At 52.1% G+C, this 20,853-nt stretch overlaps 2 protein-coding genes across 4 annotated transcripts in view; both read left to right on the top strand.

Annotated features, from left to right (window-relative positions):
- Positions 1 to 10,990, top strand: part of Clcn7 (chloride voltage-gated channel 7) — a 25,210-nt gene extending 14,220 nt beyond the window's left edge. For all 3 annotated transcript variants that reach the window (XM_075941520.1, XM_075941519.1, XM_075941518.1), the window contains 14 exons: positions 388 to 504; positions 918 to 972; positions 1,486 to 1,546; positions 2,293 to 2,431; positions 3,045 to 3,138; positions 4,733 to 4,902; positions 6,281 to 6,332; positions 6,618 to 6,745; positions 6,951 to 7,036; positions 7,310 to 7,439; positions 8,248 to 8,307; positions 8,390 to 8,566; positions 8,965 to 9,045; positions 9,251 to 10,990. In XM_075941520.1, coding sequence (XP_075797635.1) covers positions 388 to 504; positions 918 to 972; positions 1,486 to 1,546; positions 2,293 to 2,431; positions 3,045 to 3,138; positions 4,733 to 4,902; positions 6,281 to 6,332; positions 6,618 to 6,745; positions 6,951 to 7,036; positions 7,310 to 7,439; positions 8,248 to 8,307; positions 8,390 to 8,566; positions 8,965 to 9,045; positions 9,251 to 9,337 — 1,437 coding nt within the window. In that variant the 3' untranslated portion in view covers positions 9,338 to 10,990. The remainder of the gene's footprint in view (positions 1 to 387; positions 505 to 917; positions 973 to 1,485; positions 1,547 to 2,292; positions 2,432 to 3,044; positions 3,139 to 4,732; positions 4,903 to 6,280; positions 6,333 to 6,617; positions 6,746 to 6,950; positions 7,037 to 7,309; positions 7,440 to 8,247; positions 8,308 to 8,389; positions 8,567 to 8,964; positions 9,046 to 9,250) is intronic.
- Positions 9,965 to 20,853, top strand: Ccdc154 (coiled-coil domain containing 154). Its single transcript, XM_075941849.1, has 17 exons — positions 9,965 to 10,049; positions 11,779 to 12,115; positions 12,215 to 12,404; positions 12,596 to 12,642; positions 12,916 to 13,011; positions 13,337 to 13,460; positions 16,353 to 16,454; positions 16,544 to 16,672; positions 16,746 to 16,873; positions 17,181 to 17,307; positions 17,395 to 17,532; positions 19,162 to 19,281; positions 19,404 to 19,480; positions 19,721 to 19,838; positions 19,968 to 20,054; positions 20,335 to 20,522; positions 20,594 to 20,853. Exons 1-17 carry the CDS (start codon positions 9,965 to 9,967, stop codon positions 20,697 to 20,699), a joined length of 2,199 nt encoding a protein of 732 aa, XP_075797964.1. The 3' UTR covers positions 20,700 to 20,853.

Raw genomic sequence — 20,853 nt, 5'->3', positions numbered from 1 at the left:
CCATGTCTCTGCACCTGTCCCAGGTGTTCTTTGTGCTGGGAGCCCCAGAAAGACTACCTTCTCCTATATACTTGATTGGTTTGTCTGTAGAGCAGCAGCACCGCCTTTGCCCAGCCAAGCAGTCGACCCAGCCCCACTGGAAGCCCCTTCCTTTTGTCTTAGATGAGGTATCCAGACACACAACTTTCCAAATGACAGGAAGTGCCAGCCTCCATATGGCGTTCAAATGAGTGTTCTGTATAACTTGTAGATGTGGCTTTGAGGGGCTTGGGTGGATCTGGTAGAGCTCTGAGGATGCTGAGTACTCAATGGACTGGGCAGGGTTCTGAGGGTGCTGGGCACACCAGGCAGGTCTTTGAGGCTCTGGCTTCTCTCTGCCACCCACAGTTCTTTGCTTCCATGATTTCCACGTTTACACTGAATTTCGTTCTGAGCATCTATCATGGAAACATGTGGGACCTGTCCAGCCCAGGCCTCATCAATTTTGGAAGATTCGACTCAGAGGTAACTTCCTGGCCACATTGTCCCACCTTACCTTTTCTGGTGCTACCTTAGAACCCTGTTGACTGAGACTTGAACATTACTTTGGGAAAATCTAATTCTTAGCAGGGATGTTGAGCTCTTACTTGTCAGTTCAAGGAGCCTGTAGCGCTCTGGGAGTGTGAACAGGGCTTTGAGTGTACCACAACTGCAGTGTGAGATAGCTCCAGTGCTAAGTGCCAGGCTGCACACGCCACCCACACCAGCTCAGCCATGAGGGATTATAAGGTCTTCTCAGAGACCATTTATCTTACTTATGGAACCTCTGGTTCTGTACAAAAGTGCTAGCAGATTCATTGCACATAAACAGAGTTCTATCCAGTCCAGCACTTTAAGCAGTAATTTCTCAAAGCCTTTGCTTTTTCCCCTCTGTACAGAAAATGGCCTACACCATCCATGAGATTCCTGTTTTCATCGCCATGGGTGTGGTGGGTAAGGACCCCTCCCTGTAGCATGGACCAGAGTCAGCCTGTGTTGGGGAGGATGGACTCCCAGCTCCAGAGTGGCGCAGGTCTGCAGTAGCCTTGTCATGGTCTCCAGTCCTCACCCTTAGGCACTGCCCTGCTAGAGTTCTTATGCAGATGCATGCAGGGTGGGCACCTCAGAAAGACCCCAGAGCTTTAATTTTACTGAGGTAAAGCTTGAGACCTGGTGTGGCATTCCCTGGTGGCCAATGGGGACTTTACAACATCTGTGTTCTTATCCAGAATGGTTCACATTCCCCCTTCCTTTTTTTTTTTTTTTTTTTTTTTGCCCGTCCTAGATTTTTTTTTTTCTCCCATGCTCAGCTCATACTGCTCTGTAAGAAGCTGAATGGAAGGCAGAGCAGCCTTAGTGGTAATGCCTGGGAAGCCGTCTGATAGTGCACCCTCACCAGGCCTTCCCACTTCTGGGGGCCTCCACTGCCCTCCCTGTGAAACTAACATTAGTCTCTTCTGGTCACAGGTGGCATTCTTGGAGCTGTGTTCAATGCTTTGAATTACTGGTTAACCATGTTTCGAATCAGGTGAGAAAGAAGCCCGTTTTGTGTAGCAGATTGATAGGTGCAATCCTACTGGGTGCAGGAAATGGACAAATTGTATGGCCTTGTCAGTGAGGGTCCTTTCCTGAAAGTCTCAAGAATGTGTGGCCTGGATGAGCGGTGGTGATGCCCTCCGGAGTCAGATGCTGGCAGATCTCTGTGAGTTCGAGACCAGCCTGATCTATAGAGCTAGTTCCAGGACAGCCAGGACTGTTACACAGAGAAACTCTGTCTCGAAAAACCAAAAGGAAAAAGAAAAAAAAAAAGAATGTTTGGCCTGGGGTAGAAGGACAAGAAGTGGAAAATAGGGGTCAGGAAGAGGCTGGAGGAGGTTCAGAGACAGTGTTCCTCCCCTGAGAAACGTTCCACGGGTCTTGAGGTCTGTGAAAGTTAGCAGATGAAGTTTGTCCTGGAGAGCAGAGCCTGCCTTCTGCCTGGGGTGCGGCCTTTTGCTAGAGAAGAAGTGAAGGCACCGAGTGTCTTCCTGATGTTTGCACTGGCCTTTGCCGCTGTGTCGGTGTAGCAGGGTTGGTAGTTACTGAGAAATCTACAGCCATAGGAAGAAAGAGAACCCCAGGAGTCTGGGCTGATGGATCATTAAACCTGGCTTGTTTTGCCCTCTTATCAGGGGAGTCTGAGTCAGTTTGTCATGGTAACTACCAGGGGCAGGACAGGTGAGGCTACCCCCTGATCATCCCTGCAGCAAAGTCCACCCTGGCTTTGGTCTCTAGGTACATCCACCGGCCCTGCCTCCAAGTGATTGAGGCCATGCTGGTGGCTGCTGTTACAGCCACAGTTGCGTTCGTCTTGATTTACTCATCTCGAGATTGCCAGCCCCTGCAGGGGAGCTCCATGTCCTATCCGCTTCAGGTAGGCATAGGCCTTGGCTGGCCCTGTGAACAGGACCAACTCTCCTGAACTCTAGTTTCCCCGAGGTAACAATACTAGTAGACTTTAGATTTGTTATACATGTAGGGTCCCATAGTAAGCTGAGGCTGTTTCAGATGCCTGGAGAATGGATGGTGGTACTAGACTGATCTCACATAGTCGTTTCCAGACACCTCCTGGAGAGAGCTTTAGAACGGGACCGAGTTTAGATTAGAGAAGTAACTGTATAGAAACCCTATAGGGATATTTGTGGCAGCTCATAAGAGCCCCAGACAAAAGCTGATTCTCTCCTTAGGCAAACAAATGATTTGTCCCTCCATGTAGTAAATGCACTCATCTGAGAAGACTGGGCCTACTGATTCCCAGGGTCAGTGTCCAACCGTTGATTATGAGGCATAGCTCATGAAGCTTCTGGATAGCAGGGACAGATGGACCTCCAGAGAGGTGGTCATACTAGCCAAATTTAAACTTGGGCTCTGTGTTCTGAGGCCAGATCCTGTCTGTGCTCTCCAGACTCAGGGTACATGGGCACTCAGCAGCACAGAGTCTGCCCTGTGCCATCTCTCCCCCTGTGTCCTTTCTCTCAACTCTGCAGCTCTTCTGTGCAGATGGCGAGTACAACTCCATGGCTGCAGCCTTCTTTAACACCCCTGAGAAGAGCGTTGTCAGCCTTTTCCATGACCCACCAGGTATGTGCAGTAACGTGTCTGGGACCTACTAAGGACAGTGGGCACGTTCTTGGCCCAGCTGGGCTGAGGAATCATCTCTGGTATAGTGAGGTGTACTAGAGTGCAGGAACCAACATCGCAGAGTTGGGGACATGGGGTTACACAGTTCTGTAGGGTACCCGGTGGCCAAGCACCTGGAGAGGGACTGACTGGGATCCTCATCTTCTCCTTTCTTCCTAAGGATAGTCACCTGAGTCACCTCCATCGCTCTCTCCAAAAGAAAACCTAGCCTGATGACTCCATGCCCAGACCTTTCTGGCCTCAGCCAAGCCCTATACACCATGCCCAAGCCGAGCTAAGCAGCCTTAGGCCTGTGTCTCCGGCCCCTCCCCTTCAGTTTTAGTTTGCTTTCTGTTACTGTCAGTGGTAAAACACTGACCAAACCAACTTGGAAAGGAATGGGTTTAATTTAGCTTATAGATGACACTGCATTTTCAAGGGAAGCTGAGGCAGGACCTGAAGTGTTCCATGGGGGAACACTGCTCTCTGCTTGCTCAGCTACCTGCCTTACACCATTCAGTCTTATCTGTCCAGGGATAGCACTGCTCACAATGTGACGGATACCCCCACGTCAATTAGCAGTCAAGAAAATGCCCCCACAGACATGCCCACAGGCCAGTCTGATGGAGGCAGTTGCTTAGTTCCCTTTTCACAAGTGTGTCATGTTCGCAACTGAAGTTAACCATGACATCCACCCTACCCATGGGGACAGTGTTTTTAATTGTTTCCTGTCATAAGGCTACTGGGAACTTCCCTATTGGGGGTTGTCTCTAGGAAAGTATCATGAAAGTTAATGGATAAATTTGGCATAGAATAAGCCGCACATGAACCTCCGCTAATCTCAGTAATCTGTGCCGTGGTGCTCTTAGTCACACAGACTGATGGCGCATCCTCCCACCCTGGCCTTCACATAGACCACGTGGTTCCTTTCTAGTTGGCCTTCTCTGCATCCACACCTCAGCATCTTGTCTAGGAAGGACATACCTCCCAGGTCTTGGAGTTTGATCACTGATCACCGGGAGTGGTTTGGGGACCCAAAGGGACACGTCTTAGTCACCTCTCACTTCTGGTGTGTTGCTCATTGTTGCAAGGCTCCCAGACTCAGGCCGTGCTCAGGCTCAGGGAGGCTGTCCCAGTGCAGCTGGCATATGTGAAGTAGAGCAGTCGGGGTCCAGCTGAGCTGGAAGTCTGCTGCTGGTCTCAGGAACATGGCTTCCTCTTCGTCCCAGACGAGGGCCTCCACATGGGGCAGGGTACATTCACTTCAGGCTGACAGTTGTTCTGGGGAATGTGATGCTCACCTGGGGCCTGAGTGGGCCCAGAATTTGACACCTATGCTGCCAGCTTGAGGCCACCTTGCTCTACTTCTCACCATCACTTCTGACTCTGGGGACCTACCTTTCACCTGGAGAAGCTGAGAATGCAGAGCTTTCTGGGACTACTGGGAATCGGGGCTCTGGTGGCCTAGTTCTCAGGATGGAAGCACATGGCAGGCAGGACATCCCTGCACAGACCTGAATTCCAGCTGAAGCTCAGTGACCTTTCTTTTCCCTAGGCTCCTACAATCCCATGACGCTAGGCCTATTCACCCTGGTCTACTTCTTCCTGGCCTGCTGGACCTATGGCCTCACGGTGTCTGCTGGTGTCTTCATCCCATCACTGCTCATTGGGGCTGCCTGGGGCCGACTCTTTGGCATCTCCCTGTCCTACCTCACAGGGGCAGCAGTAAGTTGGGGGGGAACATCCCAGAGCCCCACTGCTCAAGTATTCTGGTGACCCAATGGGCTAGAACAGGGGACATCAGGGTACCTAGTGCAGGTAGACAAAAGTTCTGATGCTCTCGAATAACCACATCACGTAATTGGAGACGTGTGAAGAATGGGAAAGGGCCGGGAAGTGGTGGTGCACGCCTTTAATCCCAGCACTCAGAGGGAGGCAGATCTCTGTGAGTTCGGGGCCAGCCTGGTCTACGAGAGCTAGTTAAAATATATATATATATATATATATATATATATATATATATATATATATATATATATATATATATATATATATATGGGAAAGGAGCCCAGGTCCATCCAGCACTGAGCTGCATGGAGGCCTCTCAGCCCTCCCTCTCCCTAGCTGCTGGTGGAGCTTGGGGTTTTAATCTGTGTTTTCTCACTTGAGTCATTTGAGTAATTAAAGACGGGGTAGCAGCAGGACTCCTATTCCTGCCCTCCCCCATCCTGGATCTCCTTTGGTCGGGTTCTGTCTTTGAAGGTGTGATTCATAAGAGTGATGGCTTCGAACATCAACAGTTCAGTGCAATTTATTAGGGGCATCCCGAGCTCTTCCTTCACCCACTGTTACTCAGTTGTTTCCCCTTCCCCAGCTCCAGTAGCCTCTAGCTTCCTTTTTGTGTCTGGGCTCACCTGTTACCAGCGTTTCCTAGACACACAGTGTACACCCTCATGTGTCTCTGCAATCTTCAACTGACTGTGATGTCCGTTTAATCCATCTCTGTTGTAACATGTCCTAGAATTTTTTTTTTAAGATTTGCTTATTATTTATGTATACAGTGTTCTGCCTGTATGTGTGCCTACAGGCCTGAAGAGGGCACCAGATCTCATTACAGATGGCTGTGAGCTGCCCTGTGGTTGCAGGGAATTAAACTCAGGACCTCTGGAAGAGCAGCCAGTGCTCTTAACCGCTGATCCATCTCTCCAGCCCCTGTCCAAGAATCTTTTTTTTTTCACATCTGGAATGTCTTTCCTTGGGTGATCCAGTGTGTCTGCATGGGCAATACATACTTTTGCCCTGCTGTCCTTCTTCGTGTAGGTTCCTCAGCGCAAAGCAAGCCCAGACTTGTGAACTCATGGGTGTGGGCAGGTGGTAGGTAGAGTCTGTATACCTTGTCCCTATACAAAGTACACCTAGCTAGAGTGTTAACACACAAGTTGTAGCGGAGTACACTGGAGTAGGTGTTCTGCATGTGAGCCATGGAATTCACTGCTGTGTGTGGATCCGTAGACCCAGGCATAGCATCTTCACTGGTCTCCTCCGGCAGATTTGGGTGATGGTTGCCACTGCCTCTGATACCTATCCATGTTGTGTTACACAGATCTGGGCAGACCCGGGTAAATACGCCCTGATGGGAGCTGCTGCTCAGCTTGGTAAGCCCCAGCTCTTGCCCTGTTTGGTGAGTGGGCCTCACTTGTACCCTGCTCACCCATTTTGAGTTCCACCAAGGCTACCTTTTGCCATTCATGTGAGCAAAATAGGAAGTGAGGCAGGTGAGGTCAACAGCCCCATAGCACAGCCAGATGGTGATAGTCAGGGCCCAGCAGTAATGATCCTTGCTCTGGGGTCTGGAAAGATGGGTGGGTAAAAAGATTGTAGACATAGCAGAGCTGGGATCCTGTGTTTAGAGGGATTGGGGCTTATGACTACCCCTACAGGTGGCATCGTGAGAATGACTCTTAGCCTGACAGTCATCATGATGGAGGCCACCAGCAACGTGACCTACGGCTTTCCCATCATGCTGGTGCTGATGACTGCCAAGATTGTGGGCGATGTCTTCATTGAGGTATGCAGCATGAGAGGGGTGGTCTGTCCTCTGCTTACTCTGGATGCCGACCTTGTAGACACTGGGGTTTGAGGGACCTGCAGAAGGAAGAGGGCCCATTGAGCCTACTCCCTTCTTCAGGAGTAGGGCAGTGGTGGGGCCCTGAGGGAGGCAGTGTGCCTTAAGGTACCCTGGGCAGTGTCCTGAATCATGACTCTGTACCCAGGGTCTCTATGACATGCACATCCAGCTGCAAAGTGTGCCCTTCCTGCACTGGGAGGCCCCAGTCACCTCGCACTCGCTCACTGCCAGGTATGGTCAGCTGACCTGCTAAGCTCTCAGGTTCCTGGGTACTGTGGGAGGACATGGACAGGGAAAACACTGCCTGTGGAGAGCCCAGGTACCAGGTTCTCACTGTAGCTTTCCATGGTTGTTCTCCCAGTGCCTGGGAAAAGGGGTCTTGGGGTCCCAAGTCTTACAGCTTGTCAAGTATTGATATGATAAAAAAGCTCTTAAGGAAGTACCTCGACAGCATGTAGTATAAATGCCACTGAGATCGTATTTTTGGGTTGGGCCTCTTGGCAGGGAAGTAATGAGCACACCTGTGACCTGCCTGAGAAGGAGAGAGAAGGTTGGCGTCATCGTGGATGTCCTAAGCGACACAGCATCCAATCACAATGGGTTCCCCGTGGTGGAAGATGTGGGAGACACCCAGGTAGTGTGGGCATCTCTCTGAATATCAGTTTCTTTTTATTTTGTACCCTGAGCAGCATATGTTGGGGGAGTTCATCTTGTAGTTCACCTGAACAAGATACCTTTTTTTTTTAAAAGATTTATTTTCATTTTATTTATGTGTTTTGCCTGCATGTGTACCAGCTGCATTCCTGGTGCCTGCAGAGGTTAGAAGAGGGTATTAGATCCCCTTGGAATTGGCATTATGGATGGTTGGTTGTAAGCCACCATGTGGGTGCCTGGAATCAAGCCCAGGTCTCCTGCAAGAGCAACAAGTGCTATAACCACTAATCCGTTTTTCCAGCCCGTGAACAGGAAATCTTGTGTTGCATGTAAAGTAAAATCCCTTTCTTAGTCTCCACAGACTACAGGCCTCGTGTAGTTCTGACTGGACTGGACTTCTCAGTCATGGTGTTGTGGCTGTGGCATCTGTCGTGAGGTGCTGCTGGGATGTGAGCCCAGCTAATGTTTATCCCCTTGCCCAGTTCTTACTCTGCTGGGTTGTGTTGGATATTGGCACTGGAAGGGCTTGAAAGAAATGTGAGAAACATACTTGGCTTATGTCTTGCTACCTGTTGATTCCATTCTTAGCAGCTGGCTTCCATGCTCTGCTGGCAGAGTTCACCCTGTCTCAGATACTTTAGGGATTAGCAGGAGCATGTTGGAGAGATGCCCACTTTAAGGCCTGTGCTTCGAGGTGGACCACTAAACAGCAACCATGGGCCAGTGGAGACTCTGGCCTGAGTTTCCCACTGCAGTCTCAAGGCCTCTGACTCTTTCCTTTCCTGCAGCCAGCCAGACTCCAAGGCTTGATCCTGCGCTCCCAGCTCATCGTGCTCCTGAAGCACAAGGTGTGTCCAGCAGTCCATGGGTGGGCATGTCCTGGGCACCATCCTTCACAGTGACACACACGTGACTGGCTGCTGCCTGCAGGTGTTTGTGGAGAGGTCCAACATGGGTCTTGTGCAGCGGCGCCTGAGGCTGAAGGACTTCCGTGATGCCTACCCACGCTTCCCCCCAATCCAGTCCATCCACGTATCCCAGGATGAGCGGGAGTGCACCATGGACCTTTCTGAATTCATGAACCCCTCTCCCTACACAGTGCCCCAGGTACTTATTGACCTGAAGGAAGCAGGGGCAGGGCTGGGGTATGATTGACCTCCAGGGTCCCAGCTCGATGCCTTGCACACTTTGAAAAGGTGGTAAAGAGCCTCTGGAATCTTTGGAATAACTGCTGCCAGGTAGATAGGAGGCTTCCAGGGGTTGTGCATGTGGACCTTGCTGCCTAGGGTGGACCATTTGGCCAGAATTCATCAGGAGCAGCCTCAGAGAATTTGGGCTTCAAGTAGCAGTGGGCCTAAGAGAACCCTCCTAGCAGCACACAGAGGCTTGGAGTCAGGCATGGAGGGGAAGGGATAGCTTAGGACCCTGGAAACACCCGGTTTGGGGGAGTTGAGCCTCTTTTCCACAGTGGGTAAGTGTGCTAATGGCAGTTGTCTACTTTGCAGGAGGCGTCTCTTCCTCGAGTGTTCAAGTTGTTCCGGGCCCTGGGCCTGAGGCACTTGGTGGTAGTAGACAACCGCAATCAGGTGAGGCTGTTCTCTATTCTGCTAGAGTGCTGGAGCTGGCTCACACTCTGCTTCCTGTATCCCTAGTAGGTTGTGGGTGGGCATTTGTCTTGTCTGTCTCAGAACAGTGAGCCTATGGCCTAGCCTGGTGTTGCACACCTACTTAGCACCGTATGTAGAGTATGCCATCATATGGAGCAGAAGTAACCAGGTGTTGTTTCCGCAGGTGGTCGGGCTGGTGACTAGGAAGGACCTGGCAAGATACCGCCTAGGGAAGGGAGGCCTTGAAGAGCTTTCCCTGGCCCAGACGTGAGGGTTGGCTCTACCCTTGTGCAGTGGCACCCGAGCCCCTCTGCACCTCCTCCCAGGGTCCCTGGTCTCAGCCAAAGCCTTGCCCCCTGGGCAGTGCAACAGCAAGAGCAAATGCCTTCCCTGGGCCTGGCTGGTGTGGAGGCCAGACCCTTTGTCTTGGGCAGTTGGTTTACATCGTCAGCACTTTCTTTGTTCCCTGAACCCTTCACCCCTTGGACTTGCCCCTCTCCTGGGTTCCAAGGATGAAATGTGCGATCGCACCCCTTGTGGCTCACTTTTCAGAGCCGATAGAAGCTGGTGTGTGTGTGTGTGTGTGTGTGTGTGTGTGTGTGTGTGAGTATGTGAGAGAGAGAGAGAGAGAGAGAGAGAGAGAGAGAGAGAGAGAGAGGCAGACAGACAGACAGACATGAGCTACTACCTATTGCTGTTTCTTCTCTGGCTCTGAGCACCTATGCTGTGGTTGTGCTGCCCACACTAGCCAAGAGCTAAGAGCTTCAGCAGCAAGGGCATGAGGAGCTGTACAGCCTGGAGCAGGCTCTATTGGGGAACCCACATGTGCCGTCTCATGTCTTTGTCTAGAAGATGGGGAGACTGGTTCTGTGCCTGGGGCTTGAGAGCTGAAAATCCCATGAAGATTGAATCTGAGTCCACCCACATCTGCCCCAGGCTTTCAGAGCTGGGGGTCATGACACTGGACCACAACCGGAAGGCAGGTCTTTCCTCATCACTTAGGGCCCTGCTGTCCATAGTGACTTGCTTGTAACTGTACTGTATACACCCTGGGCATTGACCTCCCAGGACCTGGCCAGCTAAAGGTGGCCCTAAGATGAGCCTCAGACTCCCTAGGGTGGTGGCTCTGTGAGCACCAGAGCCATGGAGCCTCACCTCTAAACCCTGTATTGTCAAAGCTAGCGCCACTGAACCAAGTTGGATCTGACATGCATCAGTCACCTTCAGAGTCTTCTCCCCAGGACACTTTGTAAAGATAGTTGCAGTATCTCTGGCACATGTCTGTCACAAGGCCGCATGGGTCCTTCTTTGGAAAGTTGGCAGCTGCTGCCTCTCAGTTGTCATCCCTCCAAAGGAGTGGCTCTTTCTTCTCTGAGCAGATGGACTAAGTATGTTGTTGAGTTTGGATATGAGAAATGAGAGATTCCCGTCTGCCTAGGGTTCAGCATTCTGGGGAGTCGGGCACGCAGTATGCAGTATGGTAATAAACTAGTGCAGGTGGCACCTCTATACACAGTAGCCTAGGGCCCAGTGGAAGGGTTGTTCAGGGACCCTGACCTCATCCCCTTCTCACAGCCTTGCTCTCAGGCTCACTACAGTGTGGTTTCTGTCACCTGCTTGGATGACATCCTGTCATCAAGCCTGGGCTTGCTGGGCTCTGCATAACAAGAAGTTGTAACTGACCCACCTTGCCTGCTCCACTGGCCCTGGTGGGTAGGTCTTCGTGACAAAGCCAGGGATGCTCTGGATTGGGAGGGGCCGTATCTAAGTTTGACCCAAGGAGATGAAAAGCACTGCACAGGGCCTCAAAGACTTGGTACCAAAAAAGCATGTGCAATCTGTCCACTACATGTGGCTACATGTTGGCTACATGTTGAAATGATATTTTTGGATATATTAGGTTAAATAAAATAATCAAACCTTATCTCTCCCAATATTCTCATTGTGACTCATGGGAAGGCTGAAACCCCAGTGGCCTCGTCTGTGACTGCCATCCTACCCTCTGGGTATCTGGCTAGCTGTGTCTCATTTGCTTAGGACCCTCACTTTCTGCTCTATGTGTGGGACACAAGGTTCCTGGACAACCTTTTCATCATGATCATAACCCAGTAACTCCAGAGCCAGAGGAGGCCCTTTTGCAAGATGGATGCTTCATAGTCCCCCCACATCCTTCCAGGAGCCAGAAGTTAGGGAAGCCACAGGACAGGGTAGATGAAGACTCAGGTTCCACTGGCAGTTGGCCATGAAGTCATAGGGTTCTGTGAGAAAAAGAAGGTTCTAGACTAACTCAGCTGTACCTGCCTCCTTCAACAAGATTCACTGAAGAGGTGGGTGGAAGGGCAGGAGCCCACTACTTCATACTTAACTGCTCTCAGGGGTCCACAGCCTCTCCCGACTCATCTTCTCCCAAAGGGCCACAGTCTCCACTCCTGACCCTGTCTTCTCCCCAAGATACAGACCTTTCCTCTTGACCCTCACTTCCCTAAGTTCTACAGCCTCTCTAAATCCTTTCCTCCTCTGATCCAAAGCCTTCTCTTCTGTCCTTCAACTGATCCCCAGTCCCTGCAGCTTTCTGGCCTGGGAATACTTGCCTCCCTCCAGCCAATCTCAGCCATCCTGGCCTGGGTGTCTGGCTCTGGACATCCACAGAGGCACTAATGCCATAAAGCTGGGCTACAGGTAGTGACTACTGGTGAAGCTATGTCAGGTGAGTGGAGAGGAGGGGTGAACCTTTAGCAGGGCTGCTCTCTGACCCAGCAGGAGCTTGGGATGGCACTGAGCAAGGTTACAGGAACTACTCTGTCCCTGTGCGTGAGCTCGCTAGGTGCCTCCTTCTGTTGCTAGCGGACAGCCCCTCACTGGGGCTTTCACCTTCACAACTGAACACTGTCACGCTCGAGGACCTGGAGCTTCTCATAACAGAAGGCCTAGCCAGTCCCGAGCCCTTGGGTGTGGATACCTCAGAGAGGTATGAGTGCAGTGGCCCCGTGTCCAGCTGCGTGGTCCCTGAACATGACACCCCTAAGCAGCGGAAACAGCTGGAGCAGTGGTGAGCCTTGCAGAGTATGAGGAATGGAGATGACACGTGGGGGCGGGGGTAACTTCCAAGAGAAGCACAGCTTGACCCAGCTGCTCTGGCCCTGACCAGGGTAGCTGAGCTGCAGGCTGAGGTGATTCGCCTGAGGGCACACAGGGAACGCTGTGAGCATGCCACACTGGGCCTGCTTCGTGAGCTGCTGCAGGTTCGTGCTCGTGTGCAGCTCCAGGCCTCAGAGCTGCGCCAGCTGAGGCAGGAAGTGCAACAAGTGGCCTGGAGCCCCGAGAAGGAGGCCTTAGAGGTGAGACATTGGGCAGAGCAGCAGACACAGGCATGCAACTCTTCCTGGTGCTTGGAACAGCTTACTGGACCCTGACCCTACTGATTCCCGTGGCTCCATGCTCTGGCTCCTACACATCCACCTGCCCTGGTGCTGGAGGGACTTTGTAGGCAGCAGACTTGGCCTGCCTAGTCCTCCTTTCCTCCTTACAGCTGTCTGGGCCCCAGAGCCAGAACCAGATACAAGCCCTGGATAAAAGGTAACACAGAGAGACAAGCATAAGCTTCAGTGGGAAGGGCTGGGACCACTGCTTCCCTGCAGCAGCTGGTGTTAGGGCCTGCGTGGGTGTCCCTTCCCCCAGGTAGTAGTGTTTAAACGATATCTATAGTAGTCCAACTCAGACTAGGTTCTGCATACAGTGGGACCGACTGTCCAGGCGGTGGGAGGCTGGTGGTCAGGCCCCGTGGCTACAGCTGCAGCAACAAAGGCTGCCTAGCTGCTCTGGGGCTGGCAGAGAAACTCCTTATGCCAGGCTGGTGGAGGTCCGAGAGGCTTTGACACAGATCCGAAGAACACAGGTGTTACAGGACACAGAGCGGAAATGTTCTGAGCAGGAGATGAACCTCAGGTGGGCCAATTCCCTGGATTATCGGCAAACCAGATTTGTGTACACGTTGAGAGTCTCAGGCCTGCCCTGCCCTATGCCCCTAGTGCCGCCAGTAGGCTGTCCTCTGCCATTAGTGCCGCACTGCTGACTGCTGGGAACCCCGCCTTCCTGCTCTCCTTTATTTGGTGCCTTGCCCTCACTAGGGACTCCAAAGTCTATTTCCGCTTCCATGTGTGACCTGGGCAGGTTGTGGACCCCAGCCTAAGATGGACCCAGGGTCCCAAAGCCCACCAGGCTCCCTGTGGTTCCTCAGCTGAGTTAGTGTTACCACACCTACTGCCTCTAGGCTGACCAAGCTGACTGACTTGCTGAGGCAAGAGGAGCAGGGCCGGGAAGCAGCCTATAGCACCCTGCAGAGGAACCAAGAGGATACCAACGAAAAAGTGGACCGTGGGTTGTCCAAGATGCAGGTACCTCTTGAAAGCCAAACCTAGCTAGCCTAGGCAGGAGTCATCCAAGTCCCTGAGTGAGCTCCAGTGTCCCTAGCCTGTGACCTGCGGTTGTTTATCAGTGTATACAGTAACACAAAGGTAGGCTCACCAGTGCTGCCCTGCCTGAAGTGGTGGCCTCTCATCCCCTGGCATTGCCCACTCCCTGACATTAGCTGCGTTCTTGGGTATTGAAAATTTACTTGTGCCGTCGCATAGCCACGTTTCAAACGCTGTGTTGTCTCTCACTGACTATCTCAGTTGAGCTATCAGAAAAGAAACATCCGGTCCTAAAGCCCCTTCTGTGGCTATATTCAGTCTCAGCTTTTCCCTCAAGTAGGAGTCACAAATTCCTAGGGCAGAATGTTCTCCCTTCTACTTGGAACCCTTAAGAGGGGCCTCTTTTCCTCATGGGGCTGAAGAACGGTTACGCATGCCTGCCACCCAGCTCCTGGGCTCTATAAATAGACACTAGGGACTACAGCTGCTGTTCTGTGTGTCCAGTCTCCTCACAGGACAGTGTGGGCTGAGCATACTGGGTGCTTCCAGCTGTCCCAACATCATTTTGCTGCCCAGGGGTAGTGGCATCTCTGTCCGAGCTGCTGGGAAGCTAACACTGACATCAGCAAGAGTACAAGAGCTTTGGGAGAAGGGTTCCTCGTAGGCTAGGCACGGAGGGCCCAGGCCCTTTGAGGGCTCTTCAGCATTGGTGTCAAGACTTAACACCCCAATATCTGTTTTTTTAGGTTTTTTTTTTTTTTGATTTTCGAGACAGGGTTTCTCTGTAGCTTTTTGGTTCCTGTCCTGGAACTAGCTCTTGTAGACCAGGCTGGCCTCGAACTCACAAAGATCCGCCTGCCTCTGCCTCCCGAGTGCTGGGATTAAAGGTGTGTGCCACCACCGCCCGGCCCCAATATCTGTTTTTATAATAAAGTTTTATTGGCACAGAGCCATGAGCATTTGTTTAACAAAGTGACAGTGGCAACTTTGGACAAGAGTTGGGACTCTGCACAGGAGACCCTGTGAACTTGAAATGTTTGCTGTCTGGTCATGCAGAAAACGTGGCTGAGGGATTGGTGTATAGCTCAGTTGATGGTGTACTGGCTTAGCATGTACCAAGTTCTGGGTTCAACCTCCAGCACCCCTAAAACTGAGTGTGGTGGTACACGCTTGTAATTCTAACCCTTGGCAGATAGAGGCTAATTCAGAAGTTCAGTATCATCCACTGCATGACAGATGTGAGGCCGGCCTGGACTACATGAGACTCTATCTTAAAAGAAAAATAAAGACTAGCGGTGGGTGCTGCACACCTTTAATCCCAGCACATAGGAGTCAGAGGTAGACAGATCGCTGAGTTCGAGGCCAGCCTGGTCTACAGAGCAAGTTCCAGGACAGAGAAACCCTGTCTTCAACCCGCCCACCCCACCCCCCCAAAAAAGTAGCCAACCCTGTTTTAGGCTTCCCTCCTACAAGGCAAGGAGATCAGCAGTGGCTCAGACGATGTGAAAACTTCCCTGAGAACCATCTTCTCCCAGACTCAGGGCCTGAGAGCTAGGCCTGTTGTCAGGAGAGCCCTATGACCATGAAGAAGGTGCTAGGTAAATGGATATTATGAAGTAGAAGGTTTCTTAAGACCTTTCTTTGGTACATGTAGGGAGGTGAGAGCTTCACTGTAAAGCTCTGGCTAACCTCAAACTCCCAGAAACCCCCTGTGAACCTCAGCCTCCTGAGTACTGCAGTTACAGGCCTGTGCCACAATGTTCGGCTTTGTTAAATCCTGGCAGTCCTGGGGAGATTAAGAGAAACACATTCTCACTACAAGTAGGGAAGGGGCCAACAGAGTTAAAGAAAGGCTCTAAGTTCAGCCTGGCAAATAAATAAGCGTTGTGGGGCTTCTTACAGGCACATGGGTAACAGGCGGCGCAAGGCCAAAGAGCTTCCATGACCTCACTGTCAAAATGTTCCCTCTTGGGCTGAAGAGGCAGCTCAGTGGTTAAGAGCACTGTTTGCTCTTCCAAAGGTCCTGAGTTCAATTCCCAGCAACCACATGGTGGCTCACAACCATCTGTAATAAGATCTGGTGCCCTCTTCTGGCCTGCAGGCATACACACAAACAGAATACTGTATACATAATTAATAAATAAATCTTTAAAAAAAAAAAAGTTCCCTCTTCTATACCAGCATGGAGTAGTTGGGTAACGGGGAGTGGTGGTTGTAATGACACAGAAAGGTCTTGTGACACTCCCCCCTCTTGCCCAGAGGGACTATTAGCCCCACTCCCATAGACAAAGCTACCTGCTCAGAGCTATTTCTCATGGCCATTACTGCAGACCAAGATTCTCAGAGGTGACCACAGCTGTTCAACTCCATAATGGCACTGGCTACGTCAAGTCCTAAAAGTGTGAGGTAGAGAGGCCAGAGGCTGGGTTGGGCCTTTAGACCCTCAGAGCAGCAGGAATGCAGCATAGAGAGGAGGCAAAGCCCAAAGGGTTCCGTCTAGTTTTCCCTCCTACCCTCTTGATGAGGCCTGTGCGTGGGGTGCTCCTACTTGGATGGGGATACTCTCACGCCTCCTCATACTGAGGCTCCAGCTCGGCATGGAATCCAGTGCCCCTTGCACAACCTTCCCTGGATGCATCCGGGGCTCTGAATGTGTGCTGAACTGTCTGGACTCCTGTGGCCTTGACCTTTAGGGCCCCTTCTGGCCTGTGAGCTAGCATTTTGAGGGACAGTGAGTCCTATCTGCCCTACCTTCCTTCCTGCCCAGTGCATGCAGCCTGGCTGTGCAGGGATTGGAAACAGGGAGGGATATACCAGGCAGGGAAGGATAACCAGTGAGGAGGCCTCAGGTGACCATGTGACCCCCCCTCCCAGGACCAGGTGACTAAATTCAGCGAGGATATGAGCATCCGCTTCCTAAAGAGGGAGGCCAAACTGTGCAGTTTTCTTCAGAAGTGTTTCCTGGCCATGGAGCAGGTGAGAGCCTGGGCGGGGCCCAGTCCCTCACGGATTGCCCGTGGGGGGGGGCAGTCCCAGATTCACAGCAGCTAGTGCTGTCTCCACAGAGAATGAAGTCTTCAGAGAGCACACGTCTAATGGCAGAAAGCAGCCTTCGAGAGGAACTGGAAAGCCGCTGGCAGAAGCTACACGAACTGACAGAGGAGCGCTTGCGGGCCCTGCGGGCACATCGTGAGGTGGGTGGGCCTGGGTGGCCAGAAGGCGGGGAGATGGGGTTGGCACCAAGGCTCAGGGCCACTTCTGCCACAGCAGGAGGAGGAGGGTCACCTACTGGAGCAGTGCCGGGGCCTGGACAAAGCTGTAGTCTACCTGACCAAGTTTGTGCGACAGAACCAGGTGTCACTGAATCGTGTCCTGATGGCTGAGCAGAAGGCCCGGTGGGTGTCGTGTCAGGACAGTGGGCCACCCAGTCCCTTGCTCAGCTAACCCCTACTGAGCTCAGCTGGGGAATGTCTTGCTTCAGCCCCTGCAGCTGTCAGTTAAACACTAGGCCAGTTGGGCATGTTAGGACAGACTAGCAGCCCTCTGCTGGAGCTCCTGTCCCTCCACCCTGATCCTCGCTCACAGCCCCTTCTTGGTAGCACCCATCCTCTGGTCCATGGAATCGCTTGGAAGGTCCCAGAGCTAGCGAGCATGTCCCCTCACTGGGTAGCACTAAGGGACAGTTTGAGCATCTATATGCAGGGAGGCCAAGGTGAGCTTGGAGGAGAGCCAGGCCGGAGAGCTGGCCTCATACATCCAGGAGAATCTGGAGGCTGTGCAGATGGCTGGCAAGCTAGCCCAGCAGGAAACTCAGGGTGCACTGGAACTGGTAAGGGGCTGAGTGAGGTGGAGGTCAGCGGGGATCCTTGTGTACATAGGCATCAGCTAGCCTCTCTGACTCCATTGTCTCAAGCAGCTTCAAGAGAAGAGCCAGGTCCTAGAAGGGTCAGTGGCAGGTCTGGACCAGCAGCTGAAGGACCTGAGTGACCATTGTCTAGCTCTCAGCTGGAAGCTAGACCTACAGGAGCAAACACTAGGCGTGAAGCTGTCCCAGGTAAGGTGGGCAGACCCCACGGAAGGGTGGTAAAGGAGATGGGGCCAAGGGTAGAGACCTGATCTCTGCACGAGGTAGGGCAGCTCCTGCAGGACTCTCAGCCTCTTGGCGCTCGCGCTCTCTCTCTCTCTCTCTCTCTCTCTCTCTCTCTCTCTCTCTCTCTCTTTATCTCACTCTCCTTCCTCCCTCTTTCCCTCCCTCCCTTCTTTTCAGCAATTCCCCTTTAATCCCACACGCCTTTAATCCCAGCACTCTGGAGGAAGAGGCAGGTAGATCTCTGTGAGTCTGAGGCCAGCCTGGTCTATAAAGTGAGTTCCAGGCCAGCTAAAAAACCTGCTTGAAAAAACAAACAAAGAAAAACACATTTTAAAACATACATTTCAGTGGATTTTGTTTGGTTTTATGTTTTATTTGAGTTCTTTTATATATTTTTTATTTATGTGTCTGTGTGTACATGCCACCTGTGTGTGAGCTCAGACAGGCCAGAAGAGGACATCAGTCTCTTGAAGCTGAGGTTACAGGTGGTTGTGAGCCACCCAACATGGGCACTAGGAACCAAACTCCAGTCCCCTGGAAGAGCAGCAAGTGCTTCTAACTGCTGATCCATTCCTTCAGCCCATTATTGTTTTTTTTAATCGTTGTTTTGTTTTTCTTTTCTCTTAATTTGACTCACAACCATTTTTTAAAGATTTATTATGTATACAGTGTTCTGCCTATATGTATGCCTGCTGGCCAGAAGAGGGCACCAGACCTCATTACAGATGGTTGTGAGCCACCATGTGGGTGCTGGGAATTGAACTCAAGACCTCTGGAAGAGCAGCCAGTGCTCTTAACCTCTGAGCCATCTCTCCAGCCTCTTGCTTTGATTTTTTTAAAGAGAGAACCTTACCACGTAGCCTAGTCTGACATGATACTCCTCATTTTCCTGCCTTATCCTCCTGAGTGTTGGGATCACACGTCTGAGCTCAACCCTAACCCTAACTAAGACTCAGTGGTTTTAGTACATTCCTAGAAAAGTTATCAGCCAAGTCAGCTTCAGAGCTTTCTCAGCACTTCAGAGAGAAACCCCAGGGTCTAACAGTCTCTCTTCTCCCCCATCCAGCTCTGAATTGCGGGCTGTAGGCCCTTAATTCCAACCCTTTCATCTGGCTCTTCTCTCTTGAGCTGCCTTCATGGGTCACCCCTGTTGTAAGGACCCATGCTTCATCTCCTTACAGCTGGATAGTGTTACCACATGTGGGCAGGCCATGCTTTGACATGAGGGCCTGTTCTCTTTGGTAGCTCCTGTGAACACACCCCCTGATATGGCAGCTGGATCCCCAACCTTGGCTGGCTGTGCATCCTTTCTGGGCATGTATGGCCAAAGAGAGCAGCTGCTGACAGGAGCCTTTGACCACCATGTCTGTATCCCTCCTGCAGTGTGACAGTCTCTTTTCTATCCTGTCACTACTAGCTGTCACCCCCTCAAGGACATGGCTCTGCTCAGCTGGATGACCTTGCCTTGGATGACCACCAGGGCTGCCATAGGTCTAGCATCCGTCTTCTGCAGTGTCTGGCCAGGCTGTCCAGGCCACTCTGCCTCCTGTCACCCACCTGTGTACCATTCCTCACTGGATATTGAAATTGTAGGTGCAGGCTGCATGGGAAGGTGTAGAAAGGGAGTCCCTGCAGAATCTGGTCCGGTGGCTAAAAGAGGTCTCAGCTCACTTGCAGGAGGTGCAGGAAAAAGTGAACAACCTGCCCCAGCAGGTGGGTAAGGCCAGGGTGCACCTATTCTTGAAGATCCAGGCCTTGGCTTGGCTTGAGCTAGCCTGGTGCTCCCAGGTGGCTGTGTTGAGTCACCTTAGGCACCTACATTTTCCACACTTCAGATAGAAAATGTCTCCAACAAGTGTGTTCTTCACAAGAGTGATGTGGACCTGAGGATCTCCGCCGAGGGCAAGGCCAGGTGAGGTTTGAAGCCTCCCAGGCCCCTGGGAATTCCTGATCGTCACTGGTCCCCACAGGATTCTTCCAGGCCCCTCCCCTCTGCACCTGTGCTTGCCCCGCCCCCAGCCAGTCCCACCCTGAGCTCTGCCTCCTGTGGTATAGCTTGTCAACCCTGTGACAGCCTCAGGAACCCCAGCTCAGGACTAAGCCTTTGCCTTGAGCTCTGGGACCCCCTACAGCCAGCCCTTGGTGTCCACAGAGAGTCTGAGGTTGAGGCTGTGCGACAGGAGCTAGCTACCCTGCTGATGTCTGTGCAGTTTTTGAAGGAGGAGAATCCCGGACGGAAGATTGCGGAGATCCAGGGCCAGCTGGCCACGGTATCCCTTGGGCCCCAGGAAGGCACCTGCATCTGTCTCCCTAAACTCCGGGGTCTTGGTGATTCTGTAGTAGTGGGTGCATCTGGACAGCAGCAGTCCGTGTCTACCCATGATTGGAGCTGTGTTTAGTTTCAGAAGCAAATAATCAAGTTAGAGAACAGCCTCCAGGCCAACAAGACCATCCAGAACCTGAAGTTTAATAACGAGACCAAGCTGGTGAGAGGAAATTCTGGGAGAACCATTGACTCCTCACCCTCTTGCCAGTCTGCCCCAAGTCCCTCTGCTCCTGTCTGCTCCATGGGGCCCCAGGCACTTCACTAGTGGGGTGGTGCTGATCTGTGTTTCCTAGATACCGGGCCCTACTGCTGGGCTTCCTCCATAGAAGATATCCCCACATACACACATCCTCTGCCCGCCGCTGTGATCCAGTCCCCATTTCTCTGCCGTTGTTTCATCCCCTGTGGGTCCTGTTAACACCATACCTCTGCACTTGCAGCGGGCAGAAGAGATCGCAACCCTGCGTGAGAGCATGCTGAGCCTGTGGAGCGAGGAGGGCCCCTGGCCGCTGACACTGGGCAGCAAGCGGGTGTTCATGTCCCTGGTGAGGCAGCGGTTCTTCATCAAGGACATAGCCCTGAGCGAGATGGTCCCTGTGAACTCCTGGGGCGTGTATCAGGCTGTGAGGTAGGCAGCTGAGAGCCTGGGTCTCCCAGCCTCGAGGAGTTGTGTTATGGATGAACTGTGTCTCTGCGCAGGTGGCTTCAGTGGAAGACAATCCTCTTGAACCTGGTGGCCCACCAAAGGCCTGGAGCAATCTCTGCGATGACCTACTGGAAGCCTGCACCCAAGATCCTGTCCTAGAAATAAAGATGCCAGTTCTTGTACCTGTTGGAGCCAGAGTCTCCTGTTGTCTGATGGAACAGCTTTTCCGCAGCTCGAAGGCTTGACAAGGGTGTCAAGTAGTGAGAGGGACCAAAGTCACAAGGCCCAGGTTATTTGACCCTGAAGGACCCTT

Source organism: Microtus pennsylvanicus, chromosome 11 (genome assembly GCF_037038515.1).
Source record: "Microtus pennsylvanicus isolate mMicPen1 chromosome 11, mMicPen1.hap1, whole genome shotgun sequence".
Taxonomy (NCBI): domain Eukaryota; kingdom Metazoa; phylum Chordata; class Mammalia; order Rodentia; family Cricetidae; genus Microtus; species Microtus pennsylvanicus.
Note: the sequence above shows the minus strand (reverse complement) of the source record. Positions and strands in the feature narration are given on the sequence as shown.